Raw genomic sequence first — 19623 nt, 5'->3', positions numbered from 1 at the left:
TAATAATTTTTGAATAAAGGTACCTAAACCCACTAACTCAAAGAATGTGTAAAAAATTCAGGGCCCATTACTCCTGTGGAATTGAAATTTCCATAATGTTCAGACCACTTTTATTTGCAAAATTGTGGCCATTGCAGCGTCCCTGCTGTTACATGATCGTCATTTCCGACACTCCCTGCCAGCTTCCCACAGGTAAAGTCAGTGGGGAAGCCGGCAGGAAGTTGCTCCCTTCCCATTGCTTTTTTGCCCACCCATGGTAATTCTGTTTATCTGTTTAAGTAAATATTGACTTATTATTGAAGTTCATTTGCCACTACAATTATTATTCTATTTATGATATATACTCTTCTTAGATGATCATGGGATCATCCAGCGTTGAGGTAAAAAAAATGGTCAGTCTAAAATTTAATGTTCATTCTGGTCACATCAGACTGCACTATCTTTCTCTCAAAGAATGACCCAAAAGATAACTGCAGGTAGTCCTCACTTAATGACTACAATTGGGACTGACAACTCCATCACTTAGTGATGCTGTTGTTAAATGAAACATCATATTACCGTGATGGGCTTATGACCTCACTTCTACTGTGGTGGTTAAGGAAATCATTTGCAGTTGTTAAGCAAGGAATCACATGACCACGACTTGTAATTTTACTGCCGGATTCTCCATTGACTCTGATTGTTGGAAGCCAGCTGTGAAGCGCCCAAATGGCGATCATGTGACCATGGGGATGCTGCGACAGTTGTAAATGCGAGGACTGGTAATAATGTTACTTTTTCAGTGCCGTTGTAACGTCAAACGGTTGCTAAACAGGGCAGTTGTTAAGTGAGGTCTACCTGTAATGCATTTGGCATCCCTTCTCATTGTGCTACTTAGGCAATGATTCATTGAACTCTCCCAAGCTGTGTACCTGTTGCTTTTGAGGGAGTGTTGACTCCATCCAAATCAAAGAAATAAAGTATTTTTTAGGAGTCACAGGACTATTGTCTTATCAGGATTCATTCTCAGGCTTTGGTCCTCATCCAGACACTCATAGGATTTATACAGGCATTACAATTCAGATTCTACAGATAAATAGATCTATGTATCATTAGCATATTGACAACATCGTGACCCACATCTTCAGTGACTAATACCAAAAACATATAACAATTTTAAATATCATTGGGGACAAAAAGATATTTTTTGGTAACTCAGTGCTATCAACTGAAGAAAAGCAGAGACAGTATAAAATGGTATATATCAGAGTCTATAGCATCAAACACCACTGCAAGATTAGGCAGTGATTGCAGTCCTTCTGTTCTGATAAGGATCATCCAACTGAGCAACCAAGATAATTTTGATCCAAACCCAGACTGACTCAAGACTTAAGGGGTACTTGAGAAAATCTTTTTCATCATATAATTTCTGGAATTGGACCATCACTACTGTAGTGTTTGCATTCTTCCAGAATGAAGTATCTTTACCTGAAGGGTGATGCCAACTATTCTTAAATAACTAGCCCATGACTTTGCAAAAAGAAACCTATCCGGGGCCCATAAGTATTTAACAACTATTGCTAGTGCCTATATTCCTTTTTAGGAGAAGATATAATACTGGTCAACTGAACCAATACTCATGAACATACACTCTGACTCAACTGATTATGATCAGCCAGGATACACAACAATTGAGAATGCATGGTTGGCCATATAACTACAAACTTCTTGCCTGTGCATTCAGGGTGCACCTGAAACTGGTCTCTCAGAAGTGCAATAGATGATGTGTTAGATATTCTACTTTAGTTTTCCTGAAATAAAGTAGGACAATTTTATCTTCAGAATGCTCAGAAGATATGTCACAGAAGGCTGATGAAGGCATAGGCACCACAATTATTGGGCCAGATGTTAATTCCCACACTATGTGGAAGAGTTCTGCTGGACAGTTACCTGAGGGTGCAGTGAAGGAAACAAAATAAATGTTTTTATATATGTTTGATTGTCTTAATGAATTCCTTGCCATATTTGTTGTAAATGTCATAAGCCTGTTTTCATTGTGTGCAGTACCCCTGCATATGATAAGAAAGTAGAGAACTACTTGAGTGATTGTCTTAATGGTCTTCCTCATCTGACCATTCCAATGCTGAACTAAGCAGTGACAGATCATCATTTCTAAATATAGGGAAGTCTTCCAAATCATTCTGGAATTTAGTTGATTCCATAAGTCTCTGGAAGTAGATATGTCTACCATACCCCTGCAGAAAGAACTGGTGCACAACTCCCACCAAAGGGGTATCTGACATTAATCTATGTTACCCAGATCATCTCTATCATATGCATGGATAGAACTAAGTTGGGGATATGCCCTGTCATATATATGGGCTCAGTGACAAATTGGAATATACCCATGGATGTTGTGAAATCCCAAATAGTACACTGAAGTTTCTTAGGACTGCTATCGTAACGTTCTGCAGCACCAGTTTCAAGTTTGCTTTGACCAATTTCATTGGTAACACACAGTTTAATCTATATCTACAATCTATCATAAGATGTGGGCCTCAAAAGACATGGACCCTGGCTAAGGGGTCACATGGTAGGATAATAAAATCTGACTAGTAGCCTCCTCCAGCTCATCTGTGTTGATGCTTATAAGCAAACTGGATGAGATTACATACATGTTTGATTCTGGTCTCTTATCATTTACAGAAGCCAGGTCAGTTCCCTCATCTACAGTTAATCCATAAATGAGATATTCCTATGACCTGTCCTAGCTATAAATTAACAACCACATCAGGCTGTATAGCATTATAGTAGAGGTTCTCAAATCCTGAGGGATGGTGGAAGGCCCAGGCAGGATATAGCTCACAAATACCTGTCTGTACTTCTCAAGTGACCCACTATGCCTCCAAAATTATACCTGGTGAACTCCATGGACACATTTGTAGAAACATCTCTCTTGTCCTACAGCCATTATTTTTATTTGCATAAATTTAAGCTTGAAAAAATGAAGCCTCTGAAGCATCTTATAATCAGTATTAGTGTATTAATATTATGCAGAATGTTAATTCTGCATAATAATAATGCAGAAGAAGAAGAATGAAAGGATTTGTGTTAAAAGAAATCTGATCTTATTTACAACACTGGAAATGAATTGGTCAGAAACCAGTTTGTTCACAACTTTGTAAGTAGATGAATCATGTGCTTGCTTATATAGCTGATGATAATGCAGTGTTGTGAAATAATCAGAATTGGACCAACAAAAACCAGCTGTTACTGCAAATAGAATTTAGGGTTTTAGTAGATTCTTTCAAGAAGATTTGCAACATCTGTTTTGGAGGTTCAGAGAAGTCTGTGGAACTGATTCAGGGTGGTGAGAAGAGAGAAACATGACAACACGTTGTTCAAATGGATATTCACATGTTTGACATTGATAAAATCTACACAGAATTTCCACTACTAAGTAATTATACTCAGTCTGAATATATTATATTCAGTTACTGGATAGAAAGTTCAGTTTCAGGTATTTGAGACTTGACATCTCACATTTGGAAAGAATGGGGAAAATGTATATCCAAAGCAGGTTTCGCTGTCATCTAAATAGCAGTTACTGCTCAACAATTGTCCAAAGGCATCTTACTGTGTTTAGATGCTTATTTAACCCTAATATATCTAAACTTAGATAAACGTAAGACACTACATAGCTTATTTCACAATAACATATTTTGCTTCCACCCTTAACAATTCTGGTGAATCAGTTTAAATATTTTTTTTCCCCTAAGATGCATGTCCACAGTATCATTTCTTCTAAAAACTTTATATTTTAATGCTAGCGTCACTTATGTCAAATAGTCTTTTGTTCAACTTGTCTTAAGGTGTGCCTTCCAAAAATCATCTGGAAATTTCTCACTAGGAACAGTATGAGTCTGTGGAGCTTGTCCCCTTTTAGTAAATATTTTAGAGTTTTCCTTTTAATTCCATATAGGAGAAATTATATATTTATTGTTTGACATTGGATACTATCATAAATGCTTATGAATATGAAATGTAATTTTGAAAAATCAAGTGTAATCTAATATTGGGAAAACAGGGTTAAGATTGGATGCTGCCTGACATCTTTATAATGTAGTGTAGTACATTTCTATACAGACTGTTTTCCAGTGAGATTACCCTGACCTTCAGTGTCATGAAGCAAATTGCCTTGTCTTCTAAATGGTTATTTTGATTTTTCTAAATGTAGCCTGTGTGGGTAGTTGAACTATTTTTTACTTTTTTAAAAATAAGGTTATTATTAAATTGAAAGGAATTTCAGAGAAGGATCTCAGTTTTCTTAAATGTTTGTTTAACAAAATTAGATCTGACTTCTTGTGTAGTCAGTAATATGGATTTATTTATTTGTTTACTATGTTTTAATACTAGATAATTGCTTCCCTAAACCATGTACACCAGTACAGATCTATATTATTAAAAAACCCTCTAAAAGTAAGTTTCTCAAGACCAGAAAAAGTGATGAGCATCATGCTGGCATTTACATGCTGGCATTTACATGCTGGCATTCAGATCAGGCTGGCCTGATGTTTCTTGCTGGAACATTTGCTTGAATAGTAATTCATAGCTCTTGTTCCTTTAGCTGTTGGATGGGGCCAGAATTGCTGGAGTGGGCAAATGGAGCCAAGGTATGCTGTTCTTCACTTTTCAAGTTGGTAGGAACTGAATGTTCTATCTGGCAGGGAAGAGCAAAACAAACTTTATGTAGCTACTCCTTCTCTAGTTGTTGGTTATGTTTACATGAACTCCTGATTGAGTCATCTTATTCCCCTAATTGATTGTCACCATGTGTCAGTATCATATTAGTAAAGGTTAATTGATCAGTTATCATTTGGCCATTTTTTAGTCTTCTCAGCTGACATAGAGGAAATTCCTTATTTTTTAAATTTTCTTCCCTTCCAGAGTAGAGTACTGTACTTTAAAAAAAAAAAAAATCCAGAATGGCATGATCACTATGGATGGATCAGGTGATGGTAGGGTGTCCTATTTTCTTCCACCCATTCCTGCTTTATTTTTACTGTCCTATACGGGTCTGAGTATGTGTGAAAACAAAAATGATGACAGAGATAGAGAATTTTTGTGCTTTCCCCCCAAGTCTTTGTTTCTGCCATGAAAGTCAGAAGAGTCCATTAACCGCATGTTCAAACATTAAAGTGAAAGGGCCGACTGTAACTCTAAGTTTAAAAACCACACAGACTTAGGGCTAATTGACTAGGTCAGGTGACCCACTCCATTTGCACTGCACACTAAATCCATACCCTGACTTAGTAAAACTTGTATCAACAGGGCCAGTGTAAGAGACTTGCTTGATCTCTGCCTTATTATGAACAGAACGCTGTAGATGTAATGCATTTTGACTTCAGCAAAGCATTTGATGTTTGTGTTACTCTGATTAGCCAGGTAGTTAAGTGTAAACTAGACTGCATGACAATTAAATGGATATATACCTGGCTTGAAATATGTAGTCAAAGAATGCTTATTAATACTGTAGTTCCTTATCAAACCAGAGTAAGGTATTGAGTGGGGTGCCATAAAGTTCAGTCTTCGGGCCTGTCTTTTCTACACATTTGTTAATGACTTGGATGAAGTGAAGGTGCTTGTTAGATTTCCATACGGGATAGCTGTTATCTGGAAGACAATAACAAAATTCAAAACAATTATGAAAAGGTTAGAAAATGGATCTGAATGGTAAAAAACAGGCTCAAAGTCAACTGAAGCAGGACTGAATGGCTGTTGATTTAGAAGTCTCGTGATTCCAGGATTACACTACTGTATCTTTGACTCTTGGTGGGATTGCACTCTTCCAGAGAAAGCAGATTTATAATCCAGCGGTCCTTCTGGACTCAGAATTCCTGCTTGAGGTGCTGGTGAAAGCCATAGCCAGAAGGTCTTTTATCCAGCTTCAACTGGTACACTAGTTGTAATATTATCTGGAACAGCATGGACTGAAGATGGTCATCTCCTCATTAGATTACTGTAATTTGGCCGACATGGGGTTGTCCTAGAAGAACTTTTCTTACCTGTACCTCTGTTTGATTTATTGACCTATTAGTTTGTATAGTATGTAATGATTGATAGGATAACTCAGAACAAATGTCTGAATTTGATAGGTTATTTCTCTCCTTTAATTTTAATTTGTCAGGACAGACCAAAACCAGTATGAATATTGACACTCCCTTTAGATTATATTTGGGTCTGTGAGATTTTTTTTTTGTAGCAAGAGTTATCTAATTCACGGTTACATATTATGGACAGCTTCATGTGAGACAAATTTGTCCTCATAATTAATTCCAGTTGTATTTTTTTTTTCCAAGTTGGCCTTAGGGAGAACGGCTAGTATGTTGAAAGTCTAGTTACCCTAAAGGATAGGGATATGGTGGAGAGTTGGAAGGATGAGTTTGTTTTATGATTTTATGGTTTAATCTGGGTGTAGGTGTTAGTGATACAGGGGAATTATAGATGAGAGGATTTGGAAGCTCCAGAAGCATTGGAGAACTGCTAATGAAGTGAAGGTCACCAGGCTAGTTGAGGAAGTCACGTGGGCTGCAGATAGTTGAGAGATGAGGCAGATGACAGAAGAGGATGGACTGGAAGAGGAGTTGAGCAGTGGCAGCAGAAATATTGATTTGGAGATGAAGTCTGTTGACCCCTGTTATCAGAGAGTGGTGGGATGGAGCCAGATAGGCAGCAACAATGATGGTGGAACATCTGAGTAAGTAGGTATGGTGGCTGTTTTGTCACTGTTATTGGACTTACTCTCTGAGCACTGATGGGGAGTAGAGTCCCAGTGACTGGCTGTGAAGGTAGCTCTGGTGTGGCAACTAAGTTGGCAGAGCACCAGAGGGAATTACCCACCTCAGCCAGGGACTATACACTGGAGTTGGAGAGGCAGCAGTAACAAGGATGGCATGGGGAAGGGGTGAGGTTGGCCTCAGAGTGTTGGCCTCAGAGGTAAATGCCGTATCTGTTCTGTATCAAAGCTGTGTCCATTCATAATCTGGTGATGGACAAAAGGCAGATCTGGTGTTTATTACTGAAACCTGGCAGAGCAAGAGGAAGGAAATTGCCCTCTTGGAAATCTGCCCAGATGGCTCTTGGGCCCTGAACTAGTTTTGACGTCAGGGCTGAGGAGGTGGGGTAGTGATCTATTATGAGACCTTGTCTGTTACTAGAGTCACTGTTTCCAAGGTTGTGGGTGTCCTTGTATTTTAGGATGGGTCATAGGGACAAGCTAGGTCCTCTGGGTGTTTCAGCCACCCTTTTGCCCAACTGGATCCCTACTGGAGCTCTTGGACCTGATCACAGGGCTAGTAGTTGAGTCCTCCTACCTATTGGTATTGGCGGATTTCAACCTCCATGAACTGTGGGCTGAGTGTAGGACAGCTCAGGAGATCATGGCCTCCATGGCAACCTTGGACCCAACAACATAGGTGGCCATATATTAGATCTTGTTTTTGCCCCTGTACAATTGTTTCATGATCTGGATATGGAGGGTATTTACCATCACCTCTTTGTTATAGTCATGTCATTACTTGGTCCAGCTGCAATTGATGACTGACTGTGACCTTCACAGGCACATTTGGATGGTGTGCCACAGGCACCTTATGTACCCAAATTGTTTCTGGTGGGTGCTTAGTGTGAGTCTGTTGAATTCCAGGATTGATGCTGGCAATAGGAGGTGAGTTGGGCCCTTGACCAGATCACTCCTAAATGGCTTCTCCCTCTTGGCCAATCCTGGGTTGCCCTTTGGTATTTGAACGGCCTCTGGGAGATAAAGCAACACAAACAATGCCTAGAGCAGGACAAAGAATCTGACCTAGCATAGATTCAAACCTACTCTTGTGATTAGGGAAGTGAAATATTCATACTTCCCTTTGCTTATTGCATCAGCAAGATTCATCCAGTGGCTCTTTTCAGGGAGGCTAATTTCCTTTTGGGAAGAAGCTAATTGCCACTGTGACCAATTAGCACAGGATTTCACTTATAAAGTCATTCAGATTTGCTCAACTCTTGATTCCTCTCAGGCAGGGTCTAGAGTGGTGATTATGCCAGTGTCTTGCTAGATTATCTGGAATTATTTTTGGCCTGTAACCTCCAAGGAAGTAGATAGAGTGGACTCTAGGATCTTCTCTGCTACTTGTGACCTGGATGCTTTTCCACATATCTTCTTTGTATAGCCAGGGATATGTGTTATTCTCTGGATCTGGGAGATTGTCAGTGCCTCCTTGCAGGGAGAAGTGTTGCTAACAGCCTTGAAGGAGGCTATGGTACATACCCTCCTTGAGAGGTTTTCTCTGGGTCTAACTGCAGAGGCCTCTAAATTAAAAATATGACGTGAACTCTTATCAGAGTTGGTAGTACTCCTGGACATGTAGCTCCTATTTGAATAGCAGATGGAGGGCGTGGCTGGGGATGGGATTATACTCAGCTTTGGCTGGTGCATCAGTTGGAGCCCTACTTGGGATATGAGGTCCTTACTATTCATGCCTTTGTCATAATTTCATGAGAATACTGCCACATATTCTACATGGGGCTGCTTTTAAAGACCACTTGGAAACTTTATTTGGCCCAAAATGTGGCAGCCCACGTATTACCCAGCATTCATCAATCAGAGCTCATTGCACTTGTAATGAGCCCTGCATTATTTATTTATTTATTAAATTTGTATGGCATCCATCTCCCCCAGCAGGTGACTCTGGGCAGCTCACAATTAAAATAAAACCCACAGTTAAAGGATAAATACCCACCTTAATTAATTAAAATTAATTAATTAATTAAAAAGTCAGGCTATAAAAATAAATCCTATACATAAAAAACTAAAAACATTCAAGATGATGGGGGAGTAAAATCAATTACCCCACAAGCCACTTCCACTGGTGCAGGTCCCCATCCGGAAGCATTAGCTTCTAGTAGGTTTCTTGGGGTAATTTAAAGTGCCAGTATTAACCTATAACATCTTTGTGGCTTGGCATTAAACTGTCTTCAGAACCACTTTCACCTGAATTGGCCTGAACTTATTTAATCTCACCAGGAAAAACAACTAGTGGTTACCACTTTCAGGAGATGTGGAGGGCCATGACACAGAAGCACTGCTTTTCTGTAGCAGCTCTGGCTTTCTGGAATAGCCTCCTATTGGAAGTTAGACTAGCCCCAGCGTTATTTGCCTTCTGGAAGTAGCTGAAGGTAGAGCTCTTCTGGAGGTGTATTGCTTGTCTTTTTGGGGACTGTGAGTTTGGATTGTTTTTGGGGGTTTGTGTGCTTTATGTTTTTGAGTTTTGTTGGATTGTGGTTGTTTTAACATTTGTATTTTTGTGAAACTGCCTAGTGTATGGTGGGGTAAATAGTGAGATAAATAATCCAAATCCTTTGGTTAAACTTTGGTTTTGATTGCATGCTCAGTGTGAGTCATGTGACTGTACCAAGATTTAGTCTACAGTTACAATTTGTATCTCTTCCTTGTCTCTCTTTAAGAAAACATTACATTGCTTAAATGGTGATGGTTACCCTGATAAATAGCTATCCAGAGCCCTCCAGGATTGAACCTCTAGTCCTGGTGGCTTAACAGTGAGCACATCTAGCTTGGTTCAGTACCATTCTTCGCCTATCTCAGGAACAACTTGTCTGTTTTCTGGTCTGGCAGAGTTTCCTCTCTATATGAAGGCATACTTTACCATCTGGACATGACTGTCATGAGCACAGAATTCATAGTCAACCATTGTTTCTCTAATGTAGTGACCTGCATCGTATATGCAGAATGTAAGCCAAATTGTCATGACTGCAATATGAAGTCTGGTTCATTAGCCCAGTGGCTGTTATATTGAAGCCTTTTTGTACATTGATACAAAAGTCTCTAGGGAGTCCAACATACAAAGACAAGAAAGACTATCATATTATGCTACTGAACATAAAATTACTAAATAAAAACGTTTATGTGAAACAACTATTTTTTGGTCACTTACACCATGATGATAGTTGCGCAGTGATGATTTGCTCACTGTTGACATTGGAGCTAGGCATGTAGTAATGACTGTTGTCTGGAGAGTGTCTAGGAACAAAGCTATTGGTTCTGTGGAAGAGACCCTGGGAACCCCATTGTAATGCAGAAATGCTGAATCCCCAAGGGGAGGCACCTTTCCTTGCTCATACCATAGCCAGGCCTGGGCTGTTGCCCTGCCATGGCCTCAGAGAGTCTGTCACTGCTCCCCTATGCAGGGCCTCCCCTCTGCCTGAAGGGTGCTGGTAGGATAGGGGAGCAAGGTTGTCATTGCCTGTGTCCTGGAGTAGACTCTGGGCAGTGTCCACTGGTAGCAAGGAAAACTGGGGGCAGGTGGGAAAGAACAGATACTGGCTTGGCTATGATAGCACCTTAGTACAGATAGATTGTAGATCCCACTCAGCCTCTCTTACCTAGGTGTGGAGCTGCCCTTTCTTATCATCCCAAGAACATTGGCCTCACTAGCTCACAATGAACCTAGTGAACATCACCATTTTCTACATCTCTACAAGTCATCTGGTATTCATCTATGGTTTCTGGAAAGGTCTGCAGCACCTGGCCAAGATTGCAAAGGTGCTGCCTCACTTCTAGGAGTCACTTTTTTCTTGTTTATGCAGTGAGTATCTTGCCTTTTATTGTTGTAGGTCACAGGTAAGCTAGTACAGTGGTACCTCGGGTCATGAACTTAATTTGTTCTGCGACTCTGGTCGCGACCTGAATTGGTCGCGACCCGAATCAAATTTTCCCATATGGTTCAATGTAAATACGGTTAATCCGTTCTGACCCCTACGAATTTGGTCGCCAACCGATTTTGGTTGCGACCCGAATCAAATTTTCCCATAAGGTTCAATGTAATTACGGTTAATCCGTTCTGAACCATATGTATTTTTTTTTAAACCACAAAAATATGACACAAAGTACAGTATGAAGAGAGAGAACGCTAACCTTGCTCGAGGCGACTTCTGGCGTGGAGGACAGGAAGGCAGGTGGGGAGGCGGTTATTGCTTGGAGAGAGAGTCCCCCTCCCTACAGGAAGCCACGACCACATGTCATGGCAGGGAAAATGGCCGCGGATCCTGTTCGTCACCCAATCCGGCGTTTGCGAACGGAAGCAAAATTTTGTGAACGGTGCTGTTCATGACCCGAATTGGTTGTGAACAGAAGTGTTCGTGACCTGAGGTACCACTGTATTCTCCTTTTTTGCTCCCTTGTCTCTGTCAATCTGTCCATCTTAGTTGCTTTTATCTTGAATGCTATCTGAACTGTTATCTGTCCTTGGGTGTGGTAGTCTATTAATCACAAAGATCATGAAGAATTAGTTATTTGTAAATTAGCTTTTTTAGTATTCATCTGTGAATCCCCATATATAAGTTCTGGGCCTGTACAAAAGCCTATTTGGAATGTTAAATTGCCTAGGATTTTTTGCAGGATCCCTTCAGTGCAAACTAGGTAAAGGTGTGTGTGAGTTTCCTGTTATTTTTCTCAGTTTCAGAGACCACCATACCAGATCTCAATCTCAATCTTGAAACCAAATGGGAAGTATAGAGGCTTATATGAATTAATATGCTATGTTAACCAAGCCATTAAAATAGGTCTTGAAAGGTTTCTGAAAACTAGTGATGGATCTGCTGTGCTTGTTGAACATTAACCACTGGCAAATTCTAAGTATGTCAAAAAAACTGCAGTAGTATGTTTGAAGAAATATGATTCAGCATTGATTGTAGGAAATATATAGCTGAAATGATACACTGTAGAGATCAAAGAACAGATGCTTTAAATAGTTAACCAAACCCTTCATAGTTAATACAAAGAATGATCCACACACTGCTTCATGGGTCATTAAGTTTAAGTGATACATTGAATTTGTTGAACAATATCATGATTGGGCTTGTCTAGAAGAATGTGGAACTAAAACTTTACATACCTCTTAGGTTTACATTATTGTATGAACAGCTTCTAGGATGATAGTTATGTTAGTTTGTAGCAACAAAACAAAGAATTTGTGGCAATTTAAAAACTAACAACAAAAAATCTCTCTATGTAGCTGATGAAGTAGATGGAGAAGTCCATTAAACTTCATGCAGTGGTATATTTGTTGCCTTTTAAGATGCCATAAGACACTATTTGTAAGCAGTTCTGCAGCTATTTGTATCATTCAGATGGCTATAAAATAAATCAATGTACTGGGGATTTTAAAAATAATTTATAGTAAATAATGTTACCTAAATGGTAACCTTTAGGCAACATAGCAGTTCCAGTGAGTGAAAATAATAGGAAAAGTTGGCCATGGCAATTTCAGTAGGAAGTGAGTGTAGATAACTTAGTCTGGATCCAATGCAAAATGTTTATATATCTGTTTGAGAGAATGAGTACAGCACAATTAGTATACCTGTGTCCTTCCGCCAACTGTAACCAACTAAGAGTCCCATCTGCTTTGGAAAATGTTTTTTTTTCTTTAAGAGGGGCAGGACTGCTTCAGTAGGAGGTATTTTTTCCCTTGGTAATTTGGCAGAAAAGAGGAACATGGATACGGTGTGAGAGTGGGTCTCCCACTCCCTAATGTGTGAAAGAGCTCCAGGACAGAGGAAAAGCTAGTAGAGATAGCGGCATCAAGAAGAAAAGGCTTCAGAAGCAACAGCATCTTTCCTCCCCTGGAGCACAAAAGCAGCCCAGCAATGCCAGCAGGTTGGACTCAAAACCCCTCCTCCCAAAATTGCTGCTCCTGAAGGAGAGAGGAAAGGTGGTGACTGTGTGTAGTCATGGGCCATAAGAGTTGTAAGGGGACACCTGGGGAAGTGGCTTCCTCAAAGCAACAGCAGTAGGGGGAGGAAGAGCAAGCCTAGAAGTCTTGATGGTGAAGCATGTTGTGCATGAGTATAATGGGAACCATGATGCAGAAGGAAGCAAGATGGCAAACTACAGTCCAGAAAATCTCAGGAAGTGTAAACTGGGGAAGAGGAAAAAGGTTGGAGCAGAAGGAAGCAGCCCCCCTATAGCTTTTACAGACCCAGCCAAAAGTTGCAGCAGTGGCCAAGTGGCCAGATAATGTCACAGAAGACTTTGAAGAGCAAGCCAAGAAGTATTTCAGGAGGCTCCGTGAACACTGACAATTGGCCTTGAAGTGTTGGCTTCAGCAAATTTTTCAGTGACCTAGATAACAGATAACATGTATGGGCTGAGATTTGTTTCCAGATGAAAATGCAGTGCATCTTGCATGTTTTAAAAACACCTGTTTGGATTCTGTTTAGTTAATGGAAATGATTATATTAGTATTTAGAAGACATTTATAGTTGGCTGCTTGAAATGTGATTGGTGCAATCACTGGCCTAAATGCAAGTGTATTTCTCATGCCTGACAAGGAAAGGTTGTTAACACGTTTAGACCATGGGCTGGTGGGCACATCTGGAGTTCTGAATTCATGCTGTGAGTGTTTTTACAAAATGCCCATCATTGTATTACCTTGCCTATCCATAGATGTGTTGAGAATGGCCATTTACAGCAATCATTTACCAGAAAGCAAACTGATGAGATTGCCCTCTCCATATCCTGTCTTGCCCTTTTGGATGCTTCATTCTTCCAAATAAGCTGCAGGCTGATATCTTCTTTACTTTACTTTGTTATAATACATATGGAGTATATGCAAAGTCTACAGGCATTCTTGTAAAGGAAGACACTTCTCAAGGCAAGGTATCTAACTTTGCATCATGCCAGTTCCCTGAAGATTATTACCTGACAGCTATCAGACCTGAATGTGAACCAAATTGCCTCCCCTTCATCTGAATATAGCTTTTTGTTCCTTTCCTTTTTTCCACCCTATAATACTTGCCAGTTTATTTAGAAGTCATACAGATTCTGTAAAGGGAAAAACAAAAGAAAACAACATCTATCATTTTTTGTATTAAAATTAATAGTAAGAATAACAAAGTGAACAAAGTTGGGTTAGGGTTATGAGAAATGATTTGGGTAACTTGTATAAGTTGTTGAAACAGCTATTTGAAATCTGAAGCAAGTGTAGGCATGCTGTCTTCTTCCTATCAAATGATATTTGTTCATGATTTTAGGTTGAAAATAAAATTTAAAGACCACACAACAAGCTTGTATTTAGTCTTGGTGTTGAGAACCACCAAATACTTCAAGTGTAGTGTTTCCATAGGCAGAGTTTCTTTTGTATTTGTACACGAGGGGAGCCTCAAATTCCAGAAGCATTACATGGTAGGTTTAATGAATTAATGTCTGGTTTTCCTGCAGCTGATGTGACAAGGAGCTTTATAAGCTGCTTCCCATCGATCCCTGCTTTCCAACTCTTTTGTGTCTTCAGCTTGGAGAAAATGATGAAGAGCTTGGTTTCTACAGTAACTGCTGCCTGCAGGCAATTTTTTTTGCAGTGTTCTTTTTGGTCTGCAAAGATGCAGTGTATTTAGTTTCTTTAGAGACCTTTTTTTCTGTTAGTCTGGAGGTTTAAATTTTATGTGGTTTAATGCTGTAAAGGATGGTGGAATTTATACTTGTGAGTGAAGTACTTTTAACCCACATGGTGGGTTAACATGGTGGGTTAATAGTGCTGTTGGCCACAGATAACTGTAATTAATTTCTTTTGTAAAAGAAATGTGGGAAAGCAAATTAGTTTAAGGATACACTATGCCAAACTGATGTAGAGGTGAAATTTAATATCTGTCAAAGCAGTGGCTATCATATTTTCTGCTAATGAATTCCTCAAGTAAGTTACGCATTTTAAACATAATGAATTTATTTCAGACTATGCTGAGCCTTTTCAATATCATTGTATGACCCAAAGTTCTAATACTATGAGAGATAATTTTTCTGTGTAAATAGGATTTGTTTGTAAACTTTTTTGGCCTCAGTATAAAAAAAAGAAAGTAAGCAAAACCAGATATTTTAGCCTTGGTCAAAGAGAGGATTCCCTTAGGATTGCAACGATTGACCTTTTTCTGTATTTTTTCTTAGCTTCATACAGTGGGGCAAAAAAGTATTTAGTTAGCCACCAATTGTGCAAGTTCTCCCACTTAAAAAGATGAGAGAGACCTGTAATTTTCATCATAGGTATACCTCAACTATGAGAGACAAAATGGGGAAAAAAATCCAGAAAATCACATTGTCTGATTTTTAAAGAATTTATTTGCAAATCATGGTGGAAAATAAGTATTTGGTCAATATCAAAAGTTCATCTCAATACTTTGTTATATATCCTTTGTTGGCAATGACAGAGGTCAAACGTTTTCTGTAAGTCTTCACAAGGTTTTCACACACTGTTGCTGGTATTTTGGTCCATTCCTTCATGCAGATCTCCTCCAGAGCAGTGATGTTTTGGGGCTGTCGCTGGGCAACACGGACTTTCAACTCCCTCCAAAGGTTTTCCATGGGGTTGAGATCTGGAGACTGGCTAGGCCACTCCAGGACCTTGAAATGCTTCTTACGAAGCCACTCCTTTGTTGCCCGGGCGGTGTGTTTGGGATCATTGTCATGCTGAAAGACCCAGCCATGTTTCATCTTCAATGCCCTTGCTGATGGAAGGAGGTGTTCACTCAAAATCTCACAATACATGGCCCCATTCATTCTTTCCTTTACACGGATCAGTCGCCCTGGTCTCTTTGCAGAAAAACAGCCCCAAAGCATGATGTTTCCACCCCCATGCTTCACAGTAGGTATGGTGTTCTTTGGATGCAACTTAGCATTCTCTCTCCTCCAAACACGACGAGTTGGGTTTAGACCAAAACGTTCTACTTTGGTTTCATCTGACCATATGACATTCTCCCAATCCTCTTCTGGATCATCCAAATGCTCTCTAGCAAACTTCAGACGGGCCCGGACATGTACTGGCTTAAGCAGGGGGACACGTCTGGCACTGCAGGATTTGAGTCCCTGGCGGCGTAGTGTGTTACTGATGGTAGCCTTTGTTACTTTGGTCCCAGCTCTCTGCAGGTCATTCACTAGGTCCCCCCGTGTGGTTCTGGGATTTTTGCTCACCATTCTTGTGATCATTTTGACCCCACGGGGTGAGATCTTGCATGGAGCCCCAGATCGAGGGAGATTATCAGTGGTCTTGTATGTCTTCCATTTTCTAATGATTGCTCCCACAGTTGATTTCTTCACACCAAGCTGCTTGCCTATTGCAGATTCAGTCTTCCCAGCCTGGTGCAGGTCTACAATTTTGTTTCTGGTGTCCTTCGACAGCTCTTTGGTCTTGGCCATAGTGGAGTTTGGAGTGTGACTGTTTGAGGTTGTGGACAGGTGTCTTTTATGATAACAGGTCAAACAGGTGCCATTACTACAGGTAACGAGTGGAGGACAGAGGAGCCTCTTAAAGAAGTAGTTACAGGTCTGTGAGAGCCAGACATCTTGCTTGTTTGTAGGTGACCAAATACTTATTTTCCACCATGATTTGCAAATAAATTCTTTAAAAATCAGACAATGTGATTTTCTGTATTTTTTTTCTCATTTTGTCTCTCATAGTTGAGTTATGCCTATGATGAAAATTACAGGCCTCTCTCATCTTTTTAAGTGGGAGAACTTGCACAATTGGTGGCTGACTAAATACTTTTTTGCCCCACTGTACTATGCTTTGGAGAAATTCTTAGACATGTTTAGAACGACCTATATGTCAACATGTCAGTATGTGACTATTATTAATATTTACAGTGGCACAAATTGGGCTTGCAAAAAACTTCCCTTCATGTACTTACGTTTTTCTCAAACACAAATCCAGATAGGGAGGATGGATGAATGCAGTCTGCAAAGATGTTCCATATTGTCCCAGTCCTGTTCTGAAGCCCTTGACCTTTTTGTGAAACATTGTACAACATTACTAATCATTGAGGATAAGCCTATTAAGGCATTAGCCTCATAGTTTCCTGACTTAAGAGCTTGAATCATTATTGAACATGCTGGTCTTAACTGCCACTTCAAAAATTATTAAATGATTATTGATTGCAGTTTTGATATAAAAAGATCAGAAGCAAAATCTACAAAAGAGCAAATTTCTAAATGAATGTGATTGTATTTACAAATGTTATTTTTACTACAAATATGTTATGTAGCCTAATAACAATTGCACATAATTTTCTTATTAGTATGAATGCTGTTGAAATTATGCAACCCCCCCCCACTTTTATTTCAGTTAATGTCTTTTGTGTTTACTTTTCAGATGTACATTCAGGTTTCCCAGCACAAACATCAAGATAACATTTACAGCTTTATCCAATGAAAAGAGAGAAAAACAGGAGTCCCCACAGTCCCCAGTGAAACCTGTACAACCCCAGATTTCTCCCCTAACAATAAACATTCCAGACAACATGGCTCACTTGATCAGCCCTCTTCCTTCTCCCACAGGAACCATCAGGTATTTTGATACTATGTTGCTGTATATAGGTTTACCATAGAACTACAAAAATGTAATACTAATTTGTAATTTTAATTTCTGCAATCACATTTACCTTATCCTTGGAGTATATTATTTTTGCTTGTTCTCTGTGGCCACTTAATCATGTTTATGTGGCATTAAATGAAATGCCAGCAAACATTGTTGGTTAAATTCAAGATGAAACTGACAGTCTCATTGATTTCAGTGTGGGCTTATCCTATTTATGAATAAAGGGGTTGTGCATATGTGGGGGCTTATTTGAAGAGAAATAAATGTATATGTATGGGCACTTTTAATAATATTACTTATATATTATGTATTATTACTTATTTGTTATGTATTCATCTAATTGTGAGGCTGCCCAACTCAAAAAACAACTCTGGGTGGCTTCACAAAGTTAAAAGAGAAGAAACAACATTGTATTAAAAATTGCCCCGAAGAAACAAAAAAAAATGTCCCACATTTTCCCAAACTAGAAGGACCCACTAGGCACCCTAACCTGCTAAATGTCATTGTTTAATCGATAGAACCTGATGTAAACCATTCTGTCTGATCATACAGGGCAGGCAGATAACTATAAGAGACAAATGTTCTCCAAATAACTAGATCTTAGTTTATGCAGAGCTTTATAGGTAATAACCAGCACCTTGAATTGCACCTGGAGTTTTACTGGTAACCTGTGCAGTTCACGAAGCAGAGTGTTACATGGGCATAGTAAGGCTGCTGCATTTTGGACTAGCTGTGGCTTCTGAGTAGACAGTTCTATGTAGGGGCACATGCTTAAGTCCCAGCCAGCCTCACTTCTCATATTGAAGTACAACTGAGAGAAATAACATTGAGGGCAGAAAGGTAATTTCCTGTCAAGCAGATTCAGTTCTTTTTATGGTCTTTTGATTTCTCAAAATGGACTCATAATTTAGCATGAAGTGTGAAAATAGTGTTTGGAATCATATGTTTGTGTGCAGCAGGATGCTTTATGAAAAGTGTGTGAATTTTGTTTAAACTAACCTTTTGCTTAAACTAACCTTAAACTAACCTTCCTTGATATAAATAAATGATAACGGGACTGCCTTATGTACATAGATATGTATACTAAAACTATAGAATTAAAACAGTAAAATAATTGTCTCAAAAATATTTTAGGAATGCTTTAACTAAGAACGAAAAGTATTTTTGTATCATTCTGTGCAAATATTTTATTATTTATCATTCCTAATATAATCCTTGAAATGCCACTGCTGAAAATTGTCTTCTCCATGTGGCAATATGAGGCAAGGGGTTGCAACATGTGTTGTTAGTCAAGTATCCTGCACAACACCTTACTATAACACGTGAACCAGAACAGTATATTATGTGATGAAACGCTACTTAATTTAATTAAAACATATGACAGAAGTTCTGAGAGTATCCTTAGTGATTCTTGGTATCAGAAAGAAACATTATTTCATGTAAGATCAAAAATGTGATTTTCAGTCTGAATAAAACATAAACAACATGCCCCAGGAGAGGTAATTGTGAACATATTCATCTTTCTTATGGGGGAAGTGAATAGATCTTTATGTTTACCTGTGCTCATATATGAACAAGATAACAAAGGACTCAGAAATGCTGTTTTTTTCCTATTGAACATCTGTGTGTATAAAATTAAATTTATGTATTTATACTATTCATATATAAGCATAACATACCTAAAACTGTTCTCAAGAAAATAAAAATCCAAAAGTATTAACTTTTTAGTGGAACTCATAATCTTAAAAAATATTTTACAGCAGCTTAAAATGTGTCATTCCAAAATGCAACAAGCAGAATCCAGTTCTCTTAAAACATTATTTACATTTTAATAATTCAGTGAAGTGTGTTATCAAAAATACTTTATTTTCATTCATTTTATTAAGCATATTTATATGGACACTCATCTACCAAAGCACTCTGGGCCATATTTTCAAGCACCGTTCTGAAACAGCAGGAATGTTATCTCTGTTTAATTAATCTAGAACGCAGAAAGATTTCTTCAGCTAAGTTATTTGTGATAAATTTCAAAAACATTTCTGGGATATTATAATAAAATTACTTTAGGATTTTCTATTAATAAATCACCTATTATTTAATTCAAATTCTTCAAAACAAATTGATTAAAAATGATAAAAATCTTTGGGGAATCATAACTCTGTTAGCAACAGTAATGACCAATGTGATAACTGCCTTGATATAACATTCCAATTATATT

The 19623-nt window shown here is 38.8% G+C and overlaps 1 protein-coding gene across 1 annotated transcript in view; it reads left to right on the top strand.

Annotated features, from left to right (window-relative positions):
* Nucleotides 1-19623, top strand: part of FOXK2 (forkhead box K2) — a 53068-nt gene that overhangs the window by 4960 nt on the left and 28485 nt on the right. Inside the window, exon 2 of the mRNA XM_088133507.1 lies at nt 17181-17375. Coding sequence (XP_087989633.1) covers nt 17181-17375 — 195 coding nt within the window. The remainder of the gene's footprint in view (nt 1-17180; nt 17376-19623) is intronic.

This window comes from Python bivittatus, unplaced genomic scaffold (assembly GCF_059951505.1).
Source record: "Python bivittatus isolate LINGU-HERP-01145 unplaced genomic scaffold, Pbiv_v1 ctg000080_np1212, whole genome shotgun sequence".
NCBI classification, from domain to species: domain Eukaryota; kingdom Metazoa; phylum Chordata; class Lepidosauria; order Squamata; family Pythonidae; genus Python; species Python bivittatus.
Note: the sequence above shows the minus strand (reverse complement) of the source record. Positions and strands in the feature narration are given on the sequence as shown.